The following is a 26,236-nucleotide window of genomic DNA, read 5'->3' on the forward strand; positions in this document are numbered from 1 at the left end:
TAGTCAGATCAAACACAGAAGACTGTTTACTAAACAGATCACTGGATTTCTGAGATATATGACTGGGGTACATCTGAACCAGCAATCTTGTCCCAGTTCATTCACCCTGTGCTGTGTTTCTCACTAATTTGGAGCTAATTTCCAGATTTCCTGCATTATATATCTGCTTTTTACCTTTCCCTGCCACCAAGGATTTTTTAATGTTATTTTAAAAAACCATCAAGTACTGATCTTGCACAATGACACCTAATGTACAGTAAAAAGAATAGGTTCATTGTGCTGCAAAAGTGGGTAAGGGATTTGATGATGAAATTGATCCTGGTATGGTGAGGTTGTTTTACATTTGTCTTCTAAAATAAATTAGCGCACACGCACGCGCACAAACACACACACACACACACACACACACACACACACACAAGTGTATCTAGATTAATGGTGTTGTTCTTGTTGTTTAGTCGTTTAGTCGTGTCCGACTCTTCGTGACCCCATGGACCAGAGCACGCCAGGCACTCCTGTCTTCCACTGCCTCCCGCAGTTTGGTCAAACTCATGCTGGTAGCGTTGAAGACACTATCCAATCATCTCGTCCTCTGCCGTCCCCTTCTCCTTGTGCCCTCCATCTTTCCCAACATCAGGGTCTTTTCCAGGGAGTCTTCTCTTCTCATGAGGTGGCCAAAGTATTGGAGCCTCAGTTCAGGATCTGTCCTTCCAGTGAGCACTCAGGGCTGATTTCCTTAAGAATGGATCGGTTTGATCTTCTTGCAGTCCGTGGGATTAATGGGTGCAATTGAACAAATTCACATTAAGAAACAAAACAGAATCTGTTTACTTTTTTGATGATGAAAGCCGAGCAGGACAAAGGCCAAGAAGAGGTCCAATGAAATGCTAGCTTTTGGCTTGTATTCAAGGTAGTGTCAAGTAATGGTCCCATCTGTACAAGAATTTGCTCTTGTTGAATAAAACTCCCCCTCAAAAGAATAAAACTCCCCCCTTCCTCTGTGCACCTCCTAAATCTGTTCTGGCGATATTGGGAGGGCATGGGGAGAGAAGATGGGGGGAAGTCCCATTGCACAAGCATAAATCCTTGTGCTGACAGGACAAGAGAGTTGTATACTGTCCAATGCACTGTGGGGGAATCTGAACAAGCGGAATGAGAAGAGTAAAGGATAATATATTTCATTAGGAAGGAATATCATGATGAAGAACATTATGTGAATAGCAGTTGTAGGTTGAACAAAAAGTTGCTGTTATAGGTGCCTACTTATTGCTAATTAACTAAATTACTGTGTTAAAAAGTATGGTTTCGCCCGCCCTCCAACACACACACACAGTGGTAGAAGCCAGAATAAATTGTTGGAATGGCAATGATCACATCCTTTTTGTCCAAACAAGACCACCGTGTTATTGTTTGGTATGTTGTGACAATGTCAAGTACTTTCTTTGATGTACCAGCATCCGCAAATGACTGTCCTTCATGAGCATCAGAAAATGAATTTGATTCCTCTAATGCAAAAGGTAATTGGATTTTTTTCTTTATTGAATGCATCTCTTTAATGACTACCACTGTGTCGGCCAATTTAACTGCAAGTGACCTGACATTGATCTGATGATAGGACTTAAAATAAATGCTTGAGCTACGAGATGAAAAAGATCAGCTGTTTGATAGTTTGGGTGTGTGGGCAGAATATTTCCTATCTTTTTTCTACTCTTGAATAATACCCCCTACTTGAATATCATTCTTTTAAAGCATACAATTGAAATAATTGATCATTCGGTAGCAGATTGCATCCTTCTAGCATGTATAATAAGTAATTTCCAGAAAGTGCCTTGGAGACAACACTTTGAAAATTGAATAAAATTCAACCAGCAATAAACTTGCTTCTTGCAAGTGCTTATTACGATTCAGTGTATTCCTGGAACTGAAGGCACAATCCACCAAGCCCTGCTGCTTTGTAGTCTGTAATTATATCAGTGGAGCTTGCATGGGGATCAATAATACTAAGTGGAATGAGTTAATTTTTTAAAGGCTACACCTCTGTTGTTAAGTGTTGTCTCTCCCCCCCCCAAATATATGTTAACAATAGACCCAGTGCCAAACAACTTGAAAACAACCTTAAATATTTCAGTATATAATGTCATCTGTCCTACTAAGGCTATGGGTCAGATTTTATTTTTATTTTTAAAATATTTTTCAGGACCTGCCTGCTTATATAAACTTTTCATCCAGAAATGGAATGCCTTTAGCATCACTTCACAGCCTTGTTTTTATGAGAGCACAATCCAGTGACTTGTGTCTAAAAATGTTGCATCATGAGATTTGCTCATTTGTAAGAGTATTACACTTATGACAGTGTACCATAGACTTACATCAGTATACCATAGACTGAGCTGGGCAGTGCCAATGGAAAATATCAATGTCTTCATTGCTATACCACAGGATTATGTTCAAGTCAATTCACTACTGTCATCTTTTGGGACATCAGTGAGAAATTTATGGCTCTCCAGGTGTTATTGGACTCCAGTTCTTATTAGCCTCAGCCACCATGATCAAGGACCAAGGACAATAGCCATTGTACAGTGGTACCTCGGGTTAAGTACTTAATTCGTTCCGGAGGTCCCTACTTAACCTGAAACTGTTCTTAAGCTGAAGCACCACTTTAGCTAATGGGGCCTCCTGCTGCTGCCGCGCCGCCAGAGCCTGATTTCTTTTCTCAACCTGAAGCAAAGTTCTTAACCTGAAGCACTATTTCTGGGTTAGCGGAGTCTGTAACCTGAAGCGTATGTAACCTGAGGTACCACTGTGCTACAACTTTTAAGATTCCTCCTCCATGTTTGCAGTCATGAGATTGTTGTCTATCACATGGCGGTGTATGTTTTCGTTCCACAGTGTGGGAAGTGATGGAGACAGGATGTTTGTATTACTGTGTTCCGTGAAGTGGGACTATTGTCCTTTGTTCTTTTTTTCTTTGCTGTCTGATGAGAAAGAGGAAGGAGCTAAGTCAGAATGCTCCGAGTGTATTATATGTAAATAAACGTAGGTTAGCCAAAATGCTGAGTTGCTGAGGTCTGTCACGCATGATGCGCAAACTCTGCAGATCCCTAAGTGTGCCGGTGTCAGTTGGCATTGGTCGCTGTGATGTTTGGGCTGAAGAAAGCTTTTGAAGCTCCCAAATGATCAACCAGGAGGGAGAGAACATGCCAGCCAGGCATGTGTCTCTGCTAAGATCCTACACGAGAGTAGGATGCTCCTAACAACAACAACCTTTGGAGGACCACAGGTATTTTGGATAGCTAAGGCATCTAATCCACCTTGTTCTATGAACCTCAAAGCAGTTTACAAGGGTTCTAGATTAGGAGCACCCTGCGTGTGGGACCATCTCAGAACTACATCTATGCAACCTTGGGTTCCTTGCTCTAGGTGGGATCTAAATATAAATTGCTAAGTAAGTTTTAATCTGTAAGCTTCCTTGAATCCTATCAGGGGAAAAGGCTGGGTATAATTAAATATATAACAACAAAAAAATCTAAGTAAATTCTTGAGAATTCAGGTTTACTTCTGGGTGGTTGTTCCATCGTGCAAGTTCTCTTCAACTACCTTTAGTCACCCCATTCTATATATGCACAATGTCATGAATGTTTATGGACCACACATTCTCTAGGGCAGTAATTGGGGAAACTCCTGGCCACATGGAGTGGACCATTCCCACCAGTCCCATGCCTGACATTATAAGACATCAGCTCTGGGAAAGTTCAGAATGCTTGCAAAGGAAAAATCAGGAACGCACTGATTCTTTGCAGCCAAAATTTAACATTTTTAAAAAATTGGGCACCTTTTTCTGTTGCTCTGCATGGCGACAGTAAGATGCATCAAATTTAGAAAGCACCAGCTGCAAGGGGGAAATGTTTCCCTTGCAGCTGCAGCTTGGATTCAATCAATTCAGGCTGGGGCTGCAAAGGAAGAATGACTTGAATTCAAGCTGTAGATGCAAAGGAAGCCTTTTTCTATTTGAACTCTAAACCACGTCAGGAGGTTGAGGGGCAGGTGAGCCCACAAAGGATTAGGCACTTCTGGATCCAGCCCTCTGGTCAGATCCAGCCTGCCACCCCAGATCCAGGTTGTAGTTCTCAGCTTGCCAATTGTAGCTGGTTTTATAATGCTACAGTCATTGAATCAAAGCATTAATTTATTTCTTCCCAAAGAGATAAACATCTAATGTCCAGGCAATTTCAAAGCAAAACATTTCTGACCTCTGGTTCATCATTGATGGAAGTAGGCCAATGCTGTTCTAAAAATTTAAAAGCACTTTGGAATACCATCACTTGCCACGCTTTACACGCACGTGGGTTTCTTCTCCACAGGTCACGGCATCAGCACCATAGACAGCACTTTCCTTCACTGTGAATCCCTAATACTGCGAGGGAGTGCAATTTTGAGAAAGAATCTGGTGGCTGAAGAGGGAGAGAGGGTGTTAGGTTAGGAAGTCTTGGACAGTCACGTGTCTCTATCCGAGAGAGCAACATTGCTTTATTGGATTTTAAACATTGGCTATTCCTGGTAAACCACTGAGCCTAGGGCTTGCCGATCAGAAGGTTGGCGGCTTAGTCATGCTGGCCAAATGACACTGAAGCTGTACGCCGGCTCCCTCGGCCAGTAAAGCAAGATGAGCGTCGCAATCCCAGAGTTGTCCATGACTGGGCCTAACGGTCAGGGGTCCTTTTACCTTTATTCCTGGGATTTTCAGTTGCTAAATGCAAATGCAGTGGTACCTCAGTTTTCAAACGTCTCGGTTGACGAACGTTTCGGAACTCAAACGTTGTAAACCCGGAAGTAAATGATTCCGTTTTTGAATGCACCTCAGAAGTTGAATGGCTTCCGCTGAGTGTATATGTTATTTTTCTCAATTGTCTCTATTAAATTTGCAGACCACTCTTTGTGCCTTGGTTTTCAAACGTTTCAGAACTTCTGGAACTGATTACGTTTGAAAACCAAGGTACCACTGTAGAAGTAGAAATTACATACTGCTGATTTTTGGAGGGGCATTTTCTGTGGCCTGGCTGTTTTATTATCTGAATCTATCTGTAGCCTTCTCTCTCTCTCTCTCTCCATCTCTCTCTGTCCCAGTGTGAACTATATCATTAACTGCCTGGGCCCAGAGGACTTTGCAAAAGGGTCTGCAGATCAAGGGATGCTTCTGTGTGGCTGTCAACTAGAGCTGTGTTCTCAAGTGCCAGGAGCTATTTAATGCTATAAATACTTCTTCCTAGGCCAGAAATATTTATTTTCAAAGCATGGTATGGATGAATAAGAAATTTGGCTAACTGATTGCTGTTGAATGGTCTAGCCATCCAGCTGATACTAAGTGTTCTTAGAGCAAAGGAAAAGTACAGAGACATTCCTACTTGTTCTCAGTGCACACAGTTCTATATTTGACATTTATTAGTCATGCCTTCACTGTAGAAATAAGTCATGCTCTCAAGGACTCCTTCAGGTCTGTGCAAGGACTTGCCAGCATGCACCAGAACTTGGGCTTTGTTTTCTGATAGCTATTGCTCATGCCGCAGCACTGGTTGGTGCTTCTGAAGTTGCTCCAAGTTGTGGAGGTATCTCCTCAGGCAGCACAATGGGGTGCTTTTGGAAAGAGGGAGTTTAATAATCTTGCGGTCTACCGAAAGTTTGCTGCGTGGACTTCCCATGTAGCCGCCTGCTAATATGCACTAATGGCTTCAGTTAACTTTGCAGGCTTTGTGCAAGCAGATCTTCCTCATTAATTTCAACAGGGCAAATTAGTGTAGTTTTCTGAGAGTACATGTGGATGGGAATACATCATAACCTAATGGAGAACACATGTTTTACATGCAAAAAGTCCTAGGTTCAATCCCTCCCATTCCCTCGTAGGGCTGGGAAAGATTCCAGTCTGGAGAGGCACTGCCAGTCAGTGTTGACAGCACTGGGGTAGATGGACTAATGGTCCCTAAGGCAGCTTCCTATGTTCATATGCTCCTGTGGATGGAGGGGGTATTCAATTAGGTTTGTACTTAATGCCAAACCTCCCTAATTTGCACTTTCCAAAACACTATGTGAACCAAGACAGCCATTCTTAGAATTTTCCACTTCTTCCATTTTTGCAGGGCAGTTTGCCAGCCATGTGTACAAGAATGCATATATTAGGAGGAAGGGTGCATAGCAAATGCATGCATTGACATACAAAAATGCATCGTATTAGAGATAAGCACTTTGCAAAAAGGCGTATAGTAGAAAAATGGCGCGTGCACACGCATGTACACACACAAAGGTGGATATTCTAAATCTGCTGGTGATTTTTTTTGAAATACATTTTAAAAATTGCAATGTGATGTGGAAGTGTGGAGAAGTGTGTGTGGGGGGTGGGGGGGAATGAGAAACCCAGAGAAACCAAAACTGACAGATTGACCATCCCTATATGCCACTGAACATTTCTGGGAGATGGTGAGCTAGAAGATATATCATAGCTACCAAATACATGCAACCATGGTTAGCTTCAACTTTCAGGCATGGTAATAGCCCTACTCTTCATCTACATGGTTTGCCCACCTTTATTAACTCAGTTTTCTTCCCCTGCCATGTTTTATAATTAATTTCAGTCATAGTGCCATTGCGCTTGCCTATCAGCATTGTTCTTAGTGGGGAAGATTCAAGTGGACATTGCTTTGGGTGGCAGACAGTTATGGTGGAAACCTATCCCCAAACTGTTCTTTAAGCTTAAGGGCAGCGGGAGACTACAGGAGAATCAAGGCAGTGTAAATTGTTTAAGGTTCACTGTCAGCTGAAGTTAGACTCAGATAGTCTGAGATAAAAGCAGACGTGCCTCTTTAGATCTCATAACACAGCGAGTGCTTTATGAGCTACAGATGCCTGATTCATTACATTATTAATATATGCTTAAATGCTACAGATACTTGAACACGTTTTCCCCGCGTCCAACAGAACATGGAGTCCTTATAATCATCCAGCAGCTAGAATTTCAAAACTGAAAAGGTGCACGTATCTATCTGCAAGTTAACTCCATGTTTTTCTTTTTGCAAAAGGAGTTGCTTTCATCATTTTACACTTAAGAATGCAATCCTATGAGAAACAAGTCTCACTGAGTTCAATAGGATTTACTCCCAGGAAGTATGTAGCAGATTGCAGCCAGAGTCTCATGTTTATAACCCTGAACTCTGGCCCAGAAGAGTGGGCTATTTCATGCTCATCTATTTGCAATGTCAAAACAAGTTGTCTCTCATCTTATGGCTTTTGAACATTCTAAGGATGAGGCAATCAAATAGGATTGGCTAATATTGATTCTTGTTTCTAATTCCTCTCCCCCTTTTTCTTAAATAACCATAAATTGGGAGCTGATTAACAGATGGTCTGTTGAAATATACAGATTAAAAATTAATACTAGCTTTTTCATCCCCCACATTTTTTTTAAAAGAAGAAAACATTGTGTGGGTTTCTTTCTTTTTTGCTATGCTTAATTTTCACTGGCATTAATAATGGAAAGTAGATCACAGGTGGCATATGGCCTTTTTTATGGAGGACTCTCAGGCTTCACTTGCTTGGACTGCAGTGTTGTGGACCAAGCCAAGATTTCTCTAGATGCCACTTCCGAGTTAGATTGGAACAGAAATGTGTGTGTCTTCATGGTCATCTGTGGCAAATCAGTCATCTTGAATTTAGATGGCCTTCCAAAAGTCTGAAGCAATGCAGACGCCAATTGTGGCATTTCTGCTGCAGTCTGTCGTTGGGAATCAAAGCCCACTTTGATGTTGAGAGTTACTACAATGTTGCATGTACATAGCACCAGTGGCGTAGCGTGGGTTGTCAGCACCCGGGGCAAGGCAAGTAATTTGCGCCCCCTAACCCATGGATTTGCGCCCCCTAACACGTGGATTTATGCCCCCTAACCCTAACCCCCAGATGTTGCGCCCGGTGCGGCCGGCCCCCCCTGCACCCACCACGCTACGCCACTGCATAGCACATTGATTGTAAGAGGGCTATTCTCTTCCGAAATGATGGATCCAGAATCTGGATTTCTTAGGCTTCTTTTCCATACTAGCTGCCTAGAATTGTTGTATCATAGATCTTGATATTTTTAGATGGGTTCTTATGAATATTTTAGATCACTTGAATCAATCTTTAACACCCTTCTCTGCCTTCTTTGTTCATGCAATTAAGGAGAAGAACAATAGAACTATAGTCACATTGACATCCAAAGAATTTTGCCATTCCTTAGGGCCTGTTGCAGCAAACCTTTTAAGTCACATATCATTGTGCATTCACTATAGAACTGTAGAGTTGGAAGTCCGGCCCCCTGCAATCCAGGAAACTAAAGTATGACAAAGCATTTTTAAAAAGTATTTTGTATTCATTTTTCTGTCAGAACAATAAACAAGAATTTGAGCAAACATTGGCGTACTGGTATTTGTGTCACATTACACCGTTTACTGTTTGAGTTTACACTACCGTTGCAAGACATGAAAGCATTCAAAACTCCATTTTCTTGCTATGCAGAAACATGTCCTCAAATAGCTCCATAATTTCCTGTGACTTTAAAACGCTTTTTGAAAACCTGTCCTTAGAGACAGAGATCTGGTTCATACAGTAGGAGCAATGGCATATAACCTCCATGGCAAGACTTAGCGGGCCCTGAAATATTTTGGTGTAATATATTTCAGCTGCAGAAATAACACAGCTGCAGAAATGTCGAGGCAGCGGCAGTTGCTCATTCTCTACGCTGGATCGCAGGCGTTATAGTTTCTCTGCGAAAGCAAATGTAGCCAAAGTTTTCTTGTGAAAGAGGCGCAGGGATTATTCTCTCAGTGGTAGGAAAATTCAAAGGACTGCAGAACAGGGAACTTAAAAGGTCCTCTCTCCACAGAGAAGCATTCACAGAGAATTACAACAGTGGACCCATGTTGATCTCTATAGAGATCAAAAGCAAGGGAATCGATAGGTGCGCCATGAAAGGAAACCCCACACTTTCAATGAATTCCATTTTTCAGCCATTGCTTCTACTCTTTTTGATCTTGGTTGATTAGGTGCTACCCCTCTGTTGTGCCGCTGTGCTTTGTGACACAGTTAGTCAAATGGTAATCAAGCCTGCTCACTCTGCCAGTTCATTGGTTGGGGGCCAGTAACCCTTTCTCTAGTGGTCATCCATTCAAAATTGGACAACAGCACCAGGTCACAACAAGCGCAGGTTTCATTGCTGCTTCTGCCCATCTTCTAGGAACCACTTCACATGCCGCTTACTTCCATTCCACGTGCCAAATGGGATATCATTTGTTCACTTATAGTGCCAGAAGCAATAGCAACACCGAAGAACAACTCGTGGCCAAGTTTTGCTTCATCCAAATCCAAATGGGACTATGCAAATGGATCCTGGTTAAACAACCATGGAATTGCAGAGTTGGAAGGGATCCTGAGGATCATCTAGTCCTGGCATCGGCAAACTTGGCCCTCCAGATGTTTTGGGACTACATCTCCCATCATCCCTAGCTAACAGGACCAGTGGTCAGGGATGATGGGAGTTGCAGTCCCAAAACATCTGGGTTTGCCTATGCCTGATCTAGTGCAACCCCCTGCAATGCAGGAATATGCAGCTGTCCCATACGCTCCTTCAGGTATACTGGACCGAGGCCGTTTAGGGCTTTAAAGGTCAGCACCAACACTTTGAATTGTGCTCGGAAACGTACTGGGAGCCAGTGTAGGTTTTTCAAGACTGGTGTTATGTGGTCTCAGTGGCCACTCCCAGTCACCAGGCTAGTTGCCATATTCTGGATTAATTGAAGTTTCTGAGTCACCTTTAAAGGTAGCCCCACATAGAGCGCATTGGAGTAGTCCAAGTGGGAGATAACCAGAGCATGCATCATTCTGGCGAGACAGTCCGTGGGCAGGTAGGGTCTCAGCCTGCATACCAGATGGAGCTGGTGGACAGCTGCCCTAGACACAGAATTGACCTGTACCTCCATGGACAGCTGTGAGTCCAAACTGACTCCCACCTGCACAGTTGCCCCATTCAGGACCAGGGAGTCCCCCACCCCCGCCCACCCCCTCCCCCCCAAAAAACAGTACTTCTGTCTTCCAGGAATCAACCTCAAACTGTCAGCTGCCATCCATTCTCCAGGCACTCACACAGGACCTTCACCGCCTTCACTGGTTCTAATTTGAAAGAGAGGTAGAGCTGGGTATCATCTGCAAACTGATGAACATCCAGTCCAAACCCCCTGATGATCTCTCCCAGCGGCTTCATATAGATTTTGGAATATAGAAGAAAACCACCCCCACTCTCCATTACTTTCAAAGGAATGTGAAGGAGACTGAGACAATTCGGAATGTAATCTAACTGGAAAGATAACTGATTATAAATTTTCAGCTGAAAGGAGGAAAAGTATCTGCCAGCTGCAAGGTCAGAGGTTTTCCTATTAATCATTGGCAGTTTGGAATCAGACCGTTCTTCCTAGGTTGGAAAAAAAATGGTGAGGACAGTTTATTTGTTGGAACAGAGGGGTCTCTAACAAGCTCTTCAATCATGGAACGAAGTGAAACAGAAGTTTTTGGAAAACTGTGACACAACCACTTCTCCCGAGTCATGATGGGAAATATCAAGAGTTGGAAGAATGAAAGACACAACAACATATATGGTTGGGACGACATCATGGAGAAAAAATTATCACGCACAGGAAAGAACAATGATTACAGACTAAGCACCTTACTTGAAACTTAATTTACTTAATATATTAACATGAATTGAAACCATAAGATTGTAGCCATTGTGCAAAGTATTATTATCTTGAAGGGAATGTAATTGAAATTATTAAGATTTTGGAACGCAGAAAATAAAAAGAAAAACAAAGAGGGAGCCATCAAATCTAGCACGCGAGGAGGCCACTTTAGCTAAATTGTTTAATTGGTTTTAATAATTGTGTTAATTGAATAAAATTAATTGGAATTGTTATAATGAGGCTGTTATTGGAACAATATTGGAAAATCAATAAAAATAATTTTTTTAATGGAAGTGTGGGATGGCAGCAGTTGGAGGAGAATGGTGCGTAGACAAGGAGGGATTAAAGGAGACACAAGGGGTTCACAGCACACATTAAGCTGAGATATGGGCAGGTCCTCATTTGTGAGTAAGCCCCATTTACCTATCTGGGACTTATCTCTGAGTGAACACACATAGCCTGCTTAATTGCATGTGCAACTTTGTCCCCTGTCTTGGGGCATTTTTGATGTATCGTTTGAAATCACTGGAATACATTAAAGTGGTACCTCAGGTTAAGTACTTAATTCATTCCGGAGGTCCGTACATAACCTGAAACTGTTCTTAACCTGAAGCACCACTTTAGCTAATGGGGCCTCCTGCTGCTGCCGTGCCACCGGAGCACAATTTCTGTTCTCATCCTGAAGCAAAGTTCTTAACCTGAAGCACTATTTTTGAGTTAGCGGAGTCTTTAACCTGAAGCATATGTAACCTGAAGCATATGTAACCTGAGGTACTGTACAAACTCTCTCTCTCCCTCTCCCTCTCCCTCTCTCTCTCTGTGTATGACTGTAACTGAACTACCTCAGCTTGAGCTAGTCTCTTTGTCTCTTTCTTCACTCCAGGTCACAGATATGATGCTTCAGGACAAGCCTTATCCATACTGGGGGAAGTCTGCCAGAGCTTTCTGGAAAAGAGGGAACATCAGGATCATTTTATTCTGGTAGGAAATAACCACAGTTCGATTATTGCAAACGGTTGTCTGTGTGCTTGTACAGAATATACCATGTAAATATATAATTCTGAACCACTTCCAAGGGTTGTAGCACAAAACATCTGGAGGGTATCAGGTTGAGGAAAGCTGAGATAGATCCTTGGTCTGATCCAGAGTGTTTTTTCTTATCAGAATCAAATCAATAAATGTTCTGCTGTGTTTTACCATGATATAAAGTTTTCTTAACCTATTTTTACCTTGAAATAATTTGCCACAAATGTCTTGAATGTTAAATTGGATTAAGTGTAAGCAAGGCATCATTTCATCTTCAAAAATAAGCTGATCTAATGGGGATTTTTAAAATATAAAGGGTGATATAAGTGCCTTCATTTCTTGCTGTGGGCAATGAAATAAAATTGCCTTAGGCAACACCACTCATTAAATAAAGACATTATTTATGGGATACATGCCAGGCATTCAATAACAGCCTTCTTAATAAGCAGAGTGAAAAAGAAAGATGGGCAAATAAGTAACGTTAAAAATTATAACCTAGTATTGTGACCCCTTAAAGACACGTGGTTGTAGAGGGAGAAATATAAGCAGGAAATGCAAAAAATACAGACTGTGACAATTATTTTATAGTTTAACCGTATATAAAACAGCTACAGTGACCATTCACAAAGCAGTGTTGATGAAAACACAAACACAGCCACTCTGGGCGGCTTCCAACAAAATATTTAAATACAATAGTCCTTCAGATATTAAAAGCTTCCCAAAACAGGGCTGCCTTCAGATGTCTTCTAAAAGTCTGGTAGTTGTTTTTTCCTTTGACATCTGGTGGGAGGGTGTTGCACAGGGCGGATGCCACTACCAAAAAGGCCCTCTGCATGGTTCTCTGTAACTTCGCTTCTCACAGTGAGGAAACCGCCAGAAGGCCCTCGGCACTGGACCTCAGTGTCCAGGCAGAACAATGGTGGTGGAGATGCTCCTTCAGGTATACTGGACTGAGGATTTGAACTTTAGTTTCCCGGGTCCGATTCTAGCAACCCAACCATTCTACCATCCTGGCTTTCTTAAGCCCATTGATTTAAATGGGCCTGCAGTAATGGGAAATAGGTCCAAACTGGGAATGAACCATAATTTAGCCAGAACCATCCCTCCCAATGGTGAAGATTAAACCCACTGGCTATGACCACATATTTAAAAGCCTTTGGGAAATTTATTGAAGTTTTCACAATGCAATAAACAAAACAAATTAATCTACTGGAAATGAAGAAAAGAAAGAAACAACAAGATCCTCTTTAATCACTATATCTTAACTTCCATCCTCTACAGAGGAAGTTGTGTCCTTCCATTTCTGACCTGGGCTCATCCCTCTCTTCTCACAGCCTCTCACCCTGTGATATCTCCCAGGGCCACCTCTTAATCGATGGATGCAAATGAAATATTTCCCACCCCCATCTCAGAATGGCCCAAGCTGCTTGACTAAAGCGTTAATTTGAAAAAAAGCTAATTGTGAAGAATCATTAAGGTAGGCATTCTTTAAGAGGCAAATATGCAGAACACGTTGTTCCAAATTTACATCTTCCATATGCTTTTAGCAACAATTTGCTTCCAACCTCCATTTTGGCAAATTTAATGTACTTCAGCTAGTGTTACATATTGCTCAAAGAAAAAGGGGAAATGAATATGGCTTATTCCAAACCATTCATCAATGTTAGCTTATAATAATAATAATAATTTATTATTTATACCCCGCCCATCTGGCTGAGTTTCCCCAGCCACTCTGGGTGGCTTCCAATCAAGTGTTAAAAACAATATAGCTTAGACGATCACATAGTTTACATATTTTATATTTATGCAACTTTTGTTCAACATGCCTCACTGTGCAACCTCTTATTTAAAAGCACCGTTTTGCATTTAATTAATTTAATTAATTTGCATTTAATTTCTAGGCTCAGTTGAAGGTGCTCATGCTAGTGTTTAAAGCCCTGAACAACTTGGCCCCAAATATCTGAAAGAATATCTCCTTTCTTACAGTCCCCACTGGGTGTTAAAATCAGCAAAGGGTCCACCTTAAGAAGTTCAGAATGCTGGTGGGGTTGGCCTAGGAGAGGGCTTTTCCTGTGGCAGCCACTGGCGGACAAAGAGGGGGGCGGGGGGAGCACACCACTCCCAGCACCACGATCCCGATGGGGTGCCATTGTGGCTGCCCTCCCACGCTGGGCACCCCCAGGACACCCCCAGGACACCACCACCAGTCATGCCCCCCACCTGCTCTCCACCTCCCAGTGCTGGAACACGAAGCTCTGCCACTGGTAGTAGCCCCTAAGCTGTGGAATGCCCTCTTCACACAGGTGCATCTGCTGCTTTCCCTATACAGTTGTACCTTGGTTGCTGAATGCCTTAGAACTTGTACGTTTCAGCTCCCGAACAATCAAAAACTGGAAGTGAGTGTTCCGGTTTTTGAACGATTTTTGGCAGCTGGACGTCCTGCCCGGCTTCCGATTCGCTGCAGGATGCTCCTGCAGCCAATCAGAAGCTGTGCCTTGGTTTTCAAATGGTTCTGGAAGTTGAACGGACTCCCAGAACACATTCTGTTTGAGAACTAAGGTACGACTGTACAGCTTTCAGCGACTGCTAAAGGTTCACCTCTTTTACCTGACCTTTGACACCCTAGATGTCTGTTTTCAAGTCCCACCCCATTCCTGTGACTGCAATATATTTAAACTGTTTTTAATTCTGGATTTTCACATTGCTGTAACCAACCTTGGGACCTGCTGGTGAAAGGCAGTTAATAAAATTAATAACAAAATTAATACTAATAAAATTAAGAATAAGAATAAGAAGCATACCTGTGTAAGACTTTTGCAAAATCCTTAGGAGTAGAAGACACACACTTTGCATCTATGTGTACTTTAACCGACTCATTTCTGCTCAGGTAACCCATATCATGCTACAAAAGATAACCTACGATGTTTTATTGGGGGGGGAAAATCAATATAGCTTTCTTTTGCCGTAGAAGAATGAGCTGATAGCTGAGCAATATTGAGTCATCCAGTTTTACTTTGTACATGAGATGAAATAATAAGAACAAGGTGCTCAGATTTTGGCTTTCCATAATTACATGTTGTCTACCTCCAACAGGAAAAGCAATAGGTAGAACTTCAGATAGATTAAAATATCAGTAAATCACAAAATATTAACAGCAGCTGCTGCGTAGGTCTCCTTCCTGTCTAATGCACCTCCTTTTTATTCTCTTTGTCCTCTCCCACCCACATTTTGCTTTAAAACCCCATCACACAAAGACATCTTTGAATGGATGCCCAAAAATTATTAGAACAACAAATATGATGCAAACCTTTCACATCCATGGATTTGAGCTACCTTGCTCATACCGCGTCTTTATGCTGAAGATTATACAATCTATTTATTGTACCGACGAATGCACTCAAAGGCCTAGCTTAAAGAGCCTTTAAAATAATGGTGTTGTCAGTAGCCTGGTAAGTGCCTCTCATCCTTTTGTGCTATTGCGCATTCACAGCCCTCTCCTCTGGAATTGGATTAGCTTGCCTTGTGATGAACCTTGACTCTAATTTACGGCAGTGCTTCCCGCGACACAAGTGTAAGCCTTTCTCATTGCTAATGGGCAAATCCCCATGTGTTTCCGCACAGTGACACCTGACTTTTGGAAGGGAGCGAGGGAAAGATGGAAAGGGGGGCGCTTTCAAAAGACAAACCCCCACATCTGAAGACAGAAAAATATTTTTGAGTATTCCTTCTTCCCATCAGCATCCACTTTCCCCTGCCACAACATAACATAAATTTGATTGCATTAACGACAAAGGCAGTCAGGGAAGAGGGGTTGCCCGAAGACTGCATTAAAATGGATCTGGCGTACATTTAAATTGCATTAGTTGCTGGAGCCGCATTAGCTTAGCCGAATACATGTGGCTGAGGTGGAGAATATTACTAAAGCTTTCCCCTCCTTCCTTTTGATTAAACTTTCTCCTTGAAATAATTCTAATTGGTTGACCTCCAGAGTCCGCCTCTTTTCCTGGCTTTTAAGAAACAAGGTTTTTTTGATGTGTGTTTGTTTTTCTGTTGCTTGGTAGGATTGCTTTGCCCTTAGGTGGATTGAACTGAGCTACTCATTTGAATTCTCAGCGCATCTGAAATAAATAGAATGAGAGATGCCTTTGATAAACGACACTTTTTTTTACTGAGACTTTTTGATACTAGGTTAATGGATTAGCCCAGAGGGAGCTTCTGTGGGTGCCAAGGGCCTCTTGAATGCGAGTGACTATACTGACCATCACCTCCAGATCTCAAGAGATTTTCATGAGCGGTTTGATGACTGGCAGTTAGTACAGGATAGATGTCAAGGCCTGGTTGGAGGAGGAGAAGAGCTGTGAGCTACCAGCCCAAGAGTTCTCCAGTGAGGGCTCAAACTGGCTGGGTGGCAGCCTGCCTCCCAAGATTCCCTCAAGGAACGCTCCGAAGATAACACCTTTGAGCCTGGGACACTGAGGAGTGGTCAACAGAAGGTAGATGATAGAAGCAGGAGACTTGAGCAACCAGTGTGTGTGTGTGTGTGTGTGTGTGTGTGTGTGTCAGGAGAAGGAGGGAGAAGCTCCTGCTGGCTCTTCTCCACCTCTGACACCCTGCTCGAGGAGAGTCCTGCACAAAGCTGAGCAATGCGTCATACATGCCCAGAGGAGGACCTCACCCTCTCAATCTGCTTGATTAGGGATTCAGAGTGAGAGACCAGAGGAGAAAGGCTGTGCCCACAGCTTAGTTTCAGCAACACTTCTGTTGAGATGCCTTGGACTTCAGGGCTGCACAACTGCGGGAAACAACCCCCCTCTTGAGTTGACCATGCTGTAAGATCTGGACTCCCTCCATCCAAAGTCAGGTGTAAATATGTGAATGAAGCACATTTCTTAAAGCTATGTCATTTGGCGGGTCTTGATTCTCAAAGGAATACAGACCCTGGGTGAGTGCCAGGAATCCTCCTGGGATCTTGCCACAGCTCAGCAAAGACTGGGGTGGTGCCCAACTTTTGTAACAATGCTAACATCTCTTTGCATGGATGCTACATGTGTGAGTGGGAGGTGTGGCCAGCAGGCTTGCTAGCATGGAAGGAACAAGGCCTGCTGTTGTGTCCCTTGACATAGTGATGGTGTTTCCCCAACACGGCATCCTGTGTGAGGCAAAAAATGCCTCATGACCTGGGGAAAAGGGGTTTGAGTTCCAAGGTAATCTGAAACATTTTATTTATTTAAAATATGGTGAAGGGCAGCTAAGAAATCCTCCTCATGCTGCTACTACTATTGCCATGATTATCATCAGAGGTGCCGACTTGGGCCCCAGACTATGGGTGCACAACTCCCTCATCATGACATCATGTTACACTGTGGGGGCTGCAGTGGTGCCTGGGTGGCCTCCGATCCACTTCTGAGGCCTCATGAGGCCCTGGACGCGACTTCTGGTTTCTTGTGGGAGCTGGTACCAGTGATCACTGTCATCATGTTATTATTGTGTCTACTAAGGAGAAATTTCAATCTCTTGACACTGCACAAGGCCTTGATGACACAATTTCTTCCTTGTTTTACAGACTTCTGGATGGCTAAATCTGATCTGATTTAAAGTAGCACATACTGCAATACCTTTATTGCACCTACTAATTAATTCTTGCACCTAGTAATTTTGCTCTGTTCTTGTTCCGTTGGACTAGCATGGCTGCTAAATTCTGGTCTACAAAGTTATCAGAGTACTCAGTGGTTGGAACAGGTGGAATTGCAGAGAATCTCTGCCTTACTACTCTCTCAGTGACCCATGAATGCTGTACTGTCACCGGAGCTCAATACAAGCATATATAGCTTTCCAGATTGTCTTTAAACTATGCAGGCGTGATATCATCAGAAGCCAATTCCCGTCTTGTGTCCTTGAGTCAAAACAAATGCTATACGTCACAAGTGATTCCTTTCTTTCCTTAAGACAACTGTGTGTGAAACAAACATCTTTCTCTGATTGAGGAAAGAAAGAAACTCTTGGAACTGCTACAATATAATCTCTGGCTTAATAAATCCTTGCAATATTTCATGGGTTGGTTTTGGATTTGTGTTTTCTTGGAGATTTATTTTTCATAGTTCTAAAAGGACACTGCTCCTCTGACCTGGCTCTGGAGGAATTCTTGTTCCAGGCAAGCCATCTGACTGTTGGCAGATATCTACAGCTTCTTCCTCTACCAGTCTAATCCCTTTGCTCCAGGCGATGGTATTCCTACACCAAGGCAGATGGTGCTGCTGCAGCCAGCATTCCTTAGTGGGCAAGAATTGGTAGGAAGCAGCTGTACATACAGGTCATCTCCAGACTATCAGTATTTTGAGGGTGGGGGATCCAGAGCACACCAGAAATCTAGGTTTGCACAGTTAAAGCGGATTAAAAATGTTCTGTTGCTCTGGCACAATAAATCCAGGGTTTTTAAAAAGCTGGCTTTCTGAGGTTAGGAAAGTGACAGGGAAATGCATAGAAAAGTGTGGGGAGAGTGAATGATTAACTGGAATATGTCTAACCACTGCACAAGCCAATCAGCATGAATGCTCACTGCTGTATAACCTCACTGCAAACTACGGTAATAATAATGAACGCTCATTGCAAACTGGACATAGTCTAACCTCCTCATAAACTTTGTGCAAGCAAATCAGAATCGGTGTGCAATAAGCAGGGCACCTGGAGGAGCCCAGAGACAGGGGAGATTCAATCAGTCAAGGTAACACAGCAAAATCACATCCAAAAATGACATCTAAAGGGAGACAAAATATAGAGGTACTCATATGTAGTTCTAGAAATCTCAAAGCCAAGGAAAATGAGCTTGATATTGGAAGAGAATATTTATAACAGGAAAATCTGGTAGAACGATGACAAGCAGTAGAATATATTTCTGTCTAAAGACGACATACAGAAGAAGACAGAATGACCGCTCCCCACTTTAAATGGGGGGTGTTCTTTGCATGGTCGCGCACAGCCCCTGGACCCTATGCGGCAACATTAGCACAGGCTTGGCTTCGCCTCCCTCCCAGGTGGGATACCTGGAGGTCTCCGCCTACCTCAGTCAGTTGCCCAATCTTGCCTAGGGAAGCGTTGCCAAGGTGATCAGGCCAGGTAGGGGGAGGGTCTACTTGCCCACACAATAGAGGGAGGATCTTACCTGGGAATTGTCAGTTGGCTCCAGAGCTTCTCCCACCCTACCCACCCTCAGTTAAGACTTCTTTTGCAGATCAACCTTTTCTCCACAGGTTCGCAGGCGCTGCTATGTCATGGTCGCTGTTGAAGGGCCGGAAAGGAATTCCCCTGCATTGGCAGGTTTGCCTTTCCCGTAGCAAAACGTCACAACTTTGATGGTATCAGGCCTTGGGCAGAATCCTTTAGTCTATCTTCCCTGAATGGGGGGGCATGCAGTCGTGACCCCCTCCTCTTTGCGGCGGTAATACAGGGTTCCCCCGTTAAAGGGGTTGTTTAAGGGGAGGCATTGGCCATACGCCTAGAGGTCATCATTGCTCTCCCCTGCGACGGCGGCATAACGGGGGCAGGTTCTCTCTCTCTGCTTGAACATATGTTCTCCAGAGCCAGCCCTTACCTCCCCCCCCACACACACTGGATAAGCCTGATGTTCCCCAGATCCCCAGCGGGGGACTGGGAGGGATAAACACCCAATGCCTGAGCCAAGGTCTACCCACATCTGAAACATAATAAAGTTGTGACCAATTTTAATCCCATAGCACATTGTCTTAAGTTGTTATTCCACACAGGGGCTGCCCAGGGTTTGGGGGACTCCGCCTGTCCCCGCAAGGATGGGATACACTGGCATTTATTCATTCATCATTGAGCAGAATTCATTAGAAATCATGGGAAGAACAAATCCAGCCACATAATAGTTATAGGTAGAGAGATCAGGCCAACAAGAAAGGGAATATACATGGCAGCTTTATAATCACTTTTGTGGAAAAATGAAGCATGGTTATAATGTATTGGTGCAATAAAGTGCAGAATAATATGATCCTATATATACTCCTAGGGACATTGTAAGCTAGATATCTGAGGCTTAGAACAGTTGATCATAAAGCTGGCAAGAGGAGACAACCCTTGATTATTTGACAGGAATTCTACTTTGTCCATGGTGAAGCCTGAGGGCAAGGGAAGGTTGCTGGAGGCATGGAGAGAAGCAGCTGCTTCTTTCCGAAGAAAAGGCTGTGGGGTTATGCCAAAGGTCCTTCTGATACACCACCTTGTGCCCTGCAGTAGCCAAGCCTCTGGAAAGCCCACAAGCAGAATGTGAGGAGAATGCCTGTCTCTTGTTGTTGCCCTCCAGCAACTGACACTCAAAGGTGGTTGCCTGTGATCCTGGAGGTAATACATCGCCCTCATGATGAACAGCTATTGAAAGCCACATTCTCCTTTTAAGTCACTAGTGGCCATCACAGCCTTATGGTAGCAAATGCTGTACTTTAATTACTCTCTGTGTAAAAAAAGAAAAGAAAAAGAGCTTCTTGTTGTCTGATCTGAACCTCATCCCAACTGGATTCAGGATTGGCACGTGTAAGAGGGAGAAAAGCCCTCTCCTTTCCATCCATTTTGTCTGCACTTTACATGGTGTAATAAAACTCTACAGAGGTACCTCGGGTTACAGACGCTTCAGGTTAAGGACTCCGCTAACCCAGAAATAGTACCTCGGGTTAAGAACTTTGCTTCAGGATGAGAACAGAAATCACGTGCCGGCAGCGCAGCAGGAGGCCCCATTAGCTAAAGTGGTATCTCAGGTTAAGAACAGACCTCCGGAATGAATTAAGTTCTTAACCCGAGGTACCACTGTACTATAACCCTCATTATGGGACGCAGGTGGCACTGTGGTCTAAACCACTGAGCCTCTTGGGCTTGCTGATTGGAAGGTCGGCGGTTCGAATCCCCGTGACAGAGGGAGCTCCCGTTGTTCTGTCCCAGCTCCTGCCAACCTAGCAGTTTGAAAGCACGCTAGTGCAAGTAGATAAATAGGCACTGCTACAGTGGGAAGGTAAACAGTGTTTCCATGCGCTCTGGTATTCCATGGCACCAGATGCGGTTTAATCATGCTAGCCACATGACCCATAAAGCTGTCTGTGGACAAACGCTGGCTCCCTTGGCCTGAAAGCTAGATGAGAGCAGCAACCCCATAGTCGCCTTTGACTGGACTTAACCAGTCCAGGAGTCTTTTACCATTACATTTAACAGTGGTACCTCGGGTTAAGTATTTCGTTCCAGAGGTCCATTCTTAACCTGAAACTGTACTTAACCTGAAGCACCACCTTAGCTAATGGGGTCTTCTGCTGCTGCCGCGCTGCCGGAGCACGATTTCTGTTCTCATCCTGAAGCAAAGTTCTTAACCCGAGGTACTATTTCTGGGTTAGCGGAGTCTGTAACCTGAAGCGTCTATAACCCGAGGTACCACTGTACCTATGACCCCCATTAGTTGCTTTAAAAAAAAAATGAAAAGCCCCAATCATTGTAGCCTTTCCTAAGTGAAGGTGCTTCAACCACTTGAGAAGGGTTGCTCCCTCTTCAGCTCTGCACATCCTTCTTGGGATCTGCTTCCCAGAACCGTACCTTGGTATAACAGTATTACAATACCACAAGTTTTTCGTACTCTTATTTTCATACTGATCTATGGCATTGAATATGATTCCTCCCCCCACCCCTACTTTCTCACCCTGGATAGGCATTTTCACTGAGCCATATCCACAACAATCTCTTTCCTGGCTAGCCACCACAAGTTCAACTGCCATGAGTGGATATGTGAAGTTAATATCCTTTGCCATGTATGCAACCCTGTTCCCTTCTTACACCCCCTTTCTCTCCCATCAGCAGTGGATGCTTAGCACAGCACAGGGGCGCCAATTTGAATAAAATATTGAGGGACCCCAGGTAATCCCTGCCCTGCATAATCGATCACAAGACAGGGTACACAGCACCATTTGAATGCCAATGCCCATCATCTTGTGGGGTAGGGCTCACCCCCTAGAGGTTGGCTCCTATGGCACAGCATGAGTTTGAAGGGAGAAAAATGATTTCCCCTCTCTTCCAGCCTGCCGTGTAAACTATACCTAGCATCTATTTTGAAGTTTTCTCTAAAAACAACAGACAGACAAACAACAATACTAGCCTATTCAGGAATCCTTGAATTCTATTGTGGAGATGATGTGGGCTGTCCATTCTGCCTCTGTCACTTCCCATGTTGTGTTGAATATTCCGAAGTGAGGTTTAATCATGTCTGAACACACAGTTCTCCCCATGGTTGGAACTGGGTTCCTAATCACAGGGGTGCCTGTAAAAATGCTCAACTGCATGCATTTACAACCCTCTCTCCTTCAAATCTTCCTACTCAACACAGGAAAGGTCAAAGGTGGAGGAAGTGGGGCTGACATGTGACCCTATCAGGCACCGTCCACGGACTGAATTTAAGAATGGATGTTTTGAAGTCCTGATCTCTGACTGGAATTCTTCTGGAAGAGAATCAAAGGAATGATAGAACCTCAGAACAGTTACGAAATGAAGGGAATCCATTCATTCCTAAAAATAACCAGCAGCATGACTCAGATTTTTATAGGGCACCTGAAATCCTCTAAAAAGAGAAGGTGGCAGCAGAAAGTAACTTTACAGACTGTAGTCAGGGCATGCTGAAAGCTGAATCTGAATCACCTTACCAGCTTCTCACAACCAGATCTCTGTAGGGTTTTTAGACATTTGTCATCTGACTGCCAAATGCCCATTGATCAGCTGCTGCAGATTGACACGCAGTCGTATGAAATGGATATTATAGAAAGAAGTAACCTTGCGTAAGTCAGTTTAGCTGCAAAAGCTGTTAAGGGAATCAAAAGTGTGTGATTTTTTATCTATCATTTCTACTTATAGCCAAATGGTTCTTCACCAAATGGTCCAAAGGTGGGTTGCAAAAAGTCATCATGAAAACAAGAGTAATTTACGTTGATATAATAACATAAAACCACCATGTATTTTAGTTTAGCAATATCTATCATATATTTCTTTTTCTGTGTGAGATTGGGTGTAATTTGTTAATAGTGGATCAGGACCTTGCCAGTGGTGGTGCCCACATGTTGGAACAGCTTCCTCCAAAATCTCTTCCAAGTTACAGCTTTGTGTACATTTTTCAAGGAAGCAAAATCCTCTGTGCTGATGGTGGTTTTATTAGTAGTGTACAGCATGTTGTGGCAGCAATGCTTACATGACCTCCTGACAGCTGAGTCTTGCTGCTTACTAGGAGCTAGAGGGATAAAGTGGTAGGGACAAATGCATTGGCTGGATTGTACTTTGCTGGTATGTTTGTACTCCATTGACCTTCCCACTTCCTCATCCTTCCCATTCTCCCCGCCAGTGTAAGCAGCAGTCACAGCTGCCAGGAGATCTGCACCACCACCCCACAATGCTGTGCGCCTCTGGCTTGTGTGTTGTTTTGTTTGCATTTTCTGTTATTCTTCTACTGCATTCATTTTAGTTAGTCAAGTGAAGTCAGTTTGTGAGACTGGAGTCCAACCAAGGTTGAAACAGAGTTGGCATCACTCTCATTCTTCTCAGAATTCTTTTTCTAAGGGATTTCTTTTAGCTTAGTGCTAAAATAATTTATACGTTTCGTGCACTCTCTGTTTAAACAGAAGCTTAGTAAATAGTGTTTTGCATGTTTGTTTGAATGAACCCTAGACGATAAACTTATCTCCAATTATTTAGTTTCATTTTGAGGCGAAGAATGCATAGCATTTCCCAAAACAAAGTAATTGAGAAGATCCAAGTCAGATGAAAGAATATGTAACGTGATATTAATGTTTCAAAGAAGGGTGAGCTATGCCTTTCTCGTTCAACTTCTGATTATGAAAGGGATGTGAGTGGGTTCCTTTGCAACCCATCATTTTCGTTTGAGCAGTTATTTCTAGAAAAGCTTTCTTCATAGACAGGAAGCATGTGTCTGTGTGTTTGAGACACTATAGAAATTCCAATTTTGTCATCTGCCACACAGCATTCCAGAGATTACAACATATTTTGGCTGGCTTCAGAAAAAACAAAACCATACACTTTGTTTTAATCTATACACAACTTCAATTAGTGTTCAGGTCAATAAGTGGTAAGACGTTTATGGAATCAATCATTTTGGGTTAAGGAGTATGCAGGCTACAGGCTTACTAATGGAATGGAAATAATGCCTGGAACATCTCCAGAACCGTCAAAGTCTCAATGGAACAATTAAATATGTATGAATAATGTTTGCAGTGAAGTTCAAACACATCAGCCTGAGGCTTTTATTTTGGGTTTTAATTTATTCACCATTCCCGCCCCCGCCCCCTTGCAACTACTGGATGATCCAAAAACATTTTGGAGATTTCTGTCAGCTACATCACATACAGTATATATGTGCAAATTCTGACTGACTCACAAAGCTGCAGTTATTTTTTCTACATCATTATTTCAGGAAACAGAAATAGATCCTGAAATTGGTAAAGCTTCTCTGCAAGATCCTTATCTTCCTTTCGCACACCATTGACTCTCTTGTCATCCAAGGGTTCTGCTCCTAATGCCTTGAATATTTCATTGTTGTTGGCCTTCATGTTTTTGTCAATGTTTTTAGCAATTATTGCACCAATGAGTTGTTGCTGAATACACTTGAATATAGCTGCAAGAAGGAGGAAGACTTACGGTACATTTCAAATAAAGGAACTACAGTGGTACCTTGGGTTACATACACTTCAGGTTACATACACTTCAGGTTACAGACTCCGCTAACCCAGAAATAGTACCTCGGCTTAAGAACTTTGCTTCAGGATGAGAACAAAAATTGTGCTCCAGCGGCACGGCAGCAGCAGGAGTCCCCATTAGCTAAAGTGGTGCTTCAGGTTAAGTACAGTTTCAGGTTAAGAACGGACCTCTGGAACGAATTAAGTACTTAACCTGAGGTACCACTGTAAGGAGGCCATTTATCTATTGATGAAACATTTAAACTCAGAGTTGGTTAATCCCCCCTTCCCTTTCTCAAATACCCCCATACCATACTCTTATCTCTCATCTGTAAAGAGAGCAGTGCAAGTGTTGTACATATACAGGCATTGACTGGATCATGTCCTATGCTGTTGTTTTTTTTAGCCCTTGTGCTTATGTAACATGGATCAGAAATTTATTTATTTGGTTAGCTATCCGTTGATTTATTTAAAATTTATTAAAATATTTGCATCTTGCCCTATTGGTGAAAAAATCACAATGCCACGAAACAAGAATGCAACACAATCAGCATCAACAAGCAAAGTAATAATAACATCCCAGTTTACGGATACTTTTTTGATGGGTTTGGTGCATGGAATAGAACCACTCAAGTGATAGCTTTCAGGTGTATGGAATGATAGAGAAGAAACACATCACAAGCTGGTCACATCCCATCCGCCCCCTTTCAAGTAAGAAGTGAATTAAGCAGAGTCAAAATAATACCTGCCTGGAGTTGAAGAGCTGCTTGAATGAATGCCATCAGTTTGTTTGTCTCACATTAGTTTATGCAATTGATGTGTTAGATAATGGAGTCAAACTGAAGGAGAAGGAGGGGAAATCCCTAGAATAATTGGGGCCTTCTGATTTGGCTTTGTTTTGGAATGACTGCAAAAAGCAACAGCTTGGACAGCTGGTACACAAAATTGGATGAATTTCATAAATCAGTTCAGGCATAAGAATACGAGAAGAACCCTGCTGGATCAGAAAAAAGGGCTCATCTACTTCCCCGTCCTACTCCTAACAGTGGCAAACCCCATACCCATCAACTGCCCTGTGAAAAAAGGGACATCCTGTTTTTTCTTGCGAGAGGACAGCAGCCCAAATGGCTACCATGATCTCACGTGATTTCAGGCTGCACTTTTTAAGGGCTTGGCACCCAAAACCACACTTTTTGGGGAGCCATATCTCATGTGGGCCATATGTCTTATCCTTCCAGGAGACTGTGAGCTCATCCAGCAAAGGCAATGCCACAGTCCCGAACTAGGATTGGTCCTAAAAACTCAGTAGTGTAGAGCACATTTGTTACATGAACAAGGTCCCTTGTTTGATCCCCATCATCTTCAGGTAGGTCTGGAAAGCCAGTGTGGTGTAGTGGCTAAGAGCAGTAGATTCATAATCTGGTGAACCAGGTTCGCATCTCTGCTCCTCCTCTGCTGCTGGGTGACCTTGGGCTAGTCACACTTCTCTGAAGTCTCTCAGCCCCACTCACCTCACAGAGTGTTTGTTGTGGGGGAGGAAGGGAAAGGAGAATGTTAGCCACTTTGAGACTCCTTAGGGTAGTGATAAAGTGGGATATCAAATCCAAACTCCTCCTCCTCTTCTTCTTTTTGCCTGATGCCCTGGAGAATCACTGCCGATCAATATAGACAATACAGGACTCGATGGTGTAATGTACTGATTCAGTATAAGGCAGCTTCCTATGTTAACCAGTGATAGTA

The 26,236-nt window shown here is 43.1% G+C and overlaps 1 protein-coding gene across 3 annotated transcripts in view; it reads left to right on the forward strand.

Annotated features, from left to right (window-relative positions):
• The window catches only part of TMEM117 (transmembrane protein 117), a 198,424-nt gene that overhangs the window by 105,747 nt on the left and 66,441 nt on the right, over positions 1-26,236 (forward strand). For all 3 annotated transcript variants that reach the window (XM_081928987.1, XM_081928985.1, XM_081928986.1), the window contains exon 5: positions 11,632-11,729. In XM_081928987.1, the coding sequence (XP_081785113.1) occupies positions 11,632-11,729 (98 nt within the window). The remainder of the gene's footprint in view (positions 1-11,631; positions 11,730-26,236) is intronic.

The sequence above is a fragment of the Podarcis melisellensis genome, assembly GCF_964234715.1.
Source record: "Podarcis melisellensis genome assembly, chromosome: 10".
Lineage (NCBI taxonomy): Eukaryota > Metazoa > Chordata > Lepidosauria > Squamata > Lacertidae > Podarcis > Podarcis melisellensis.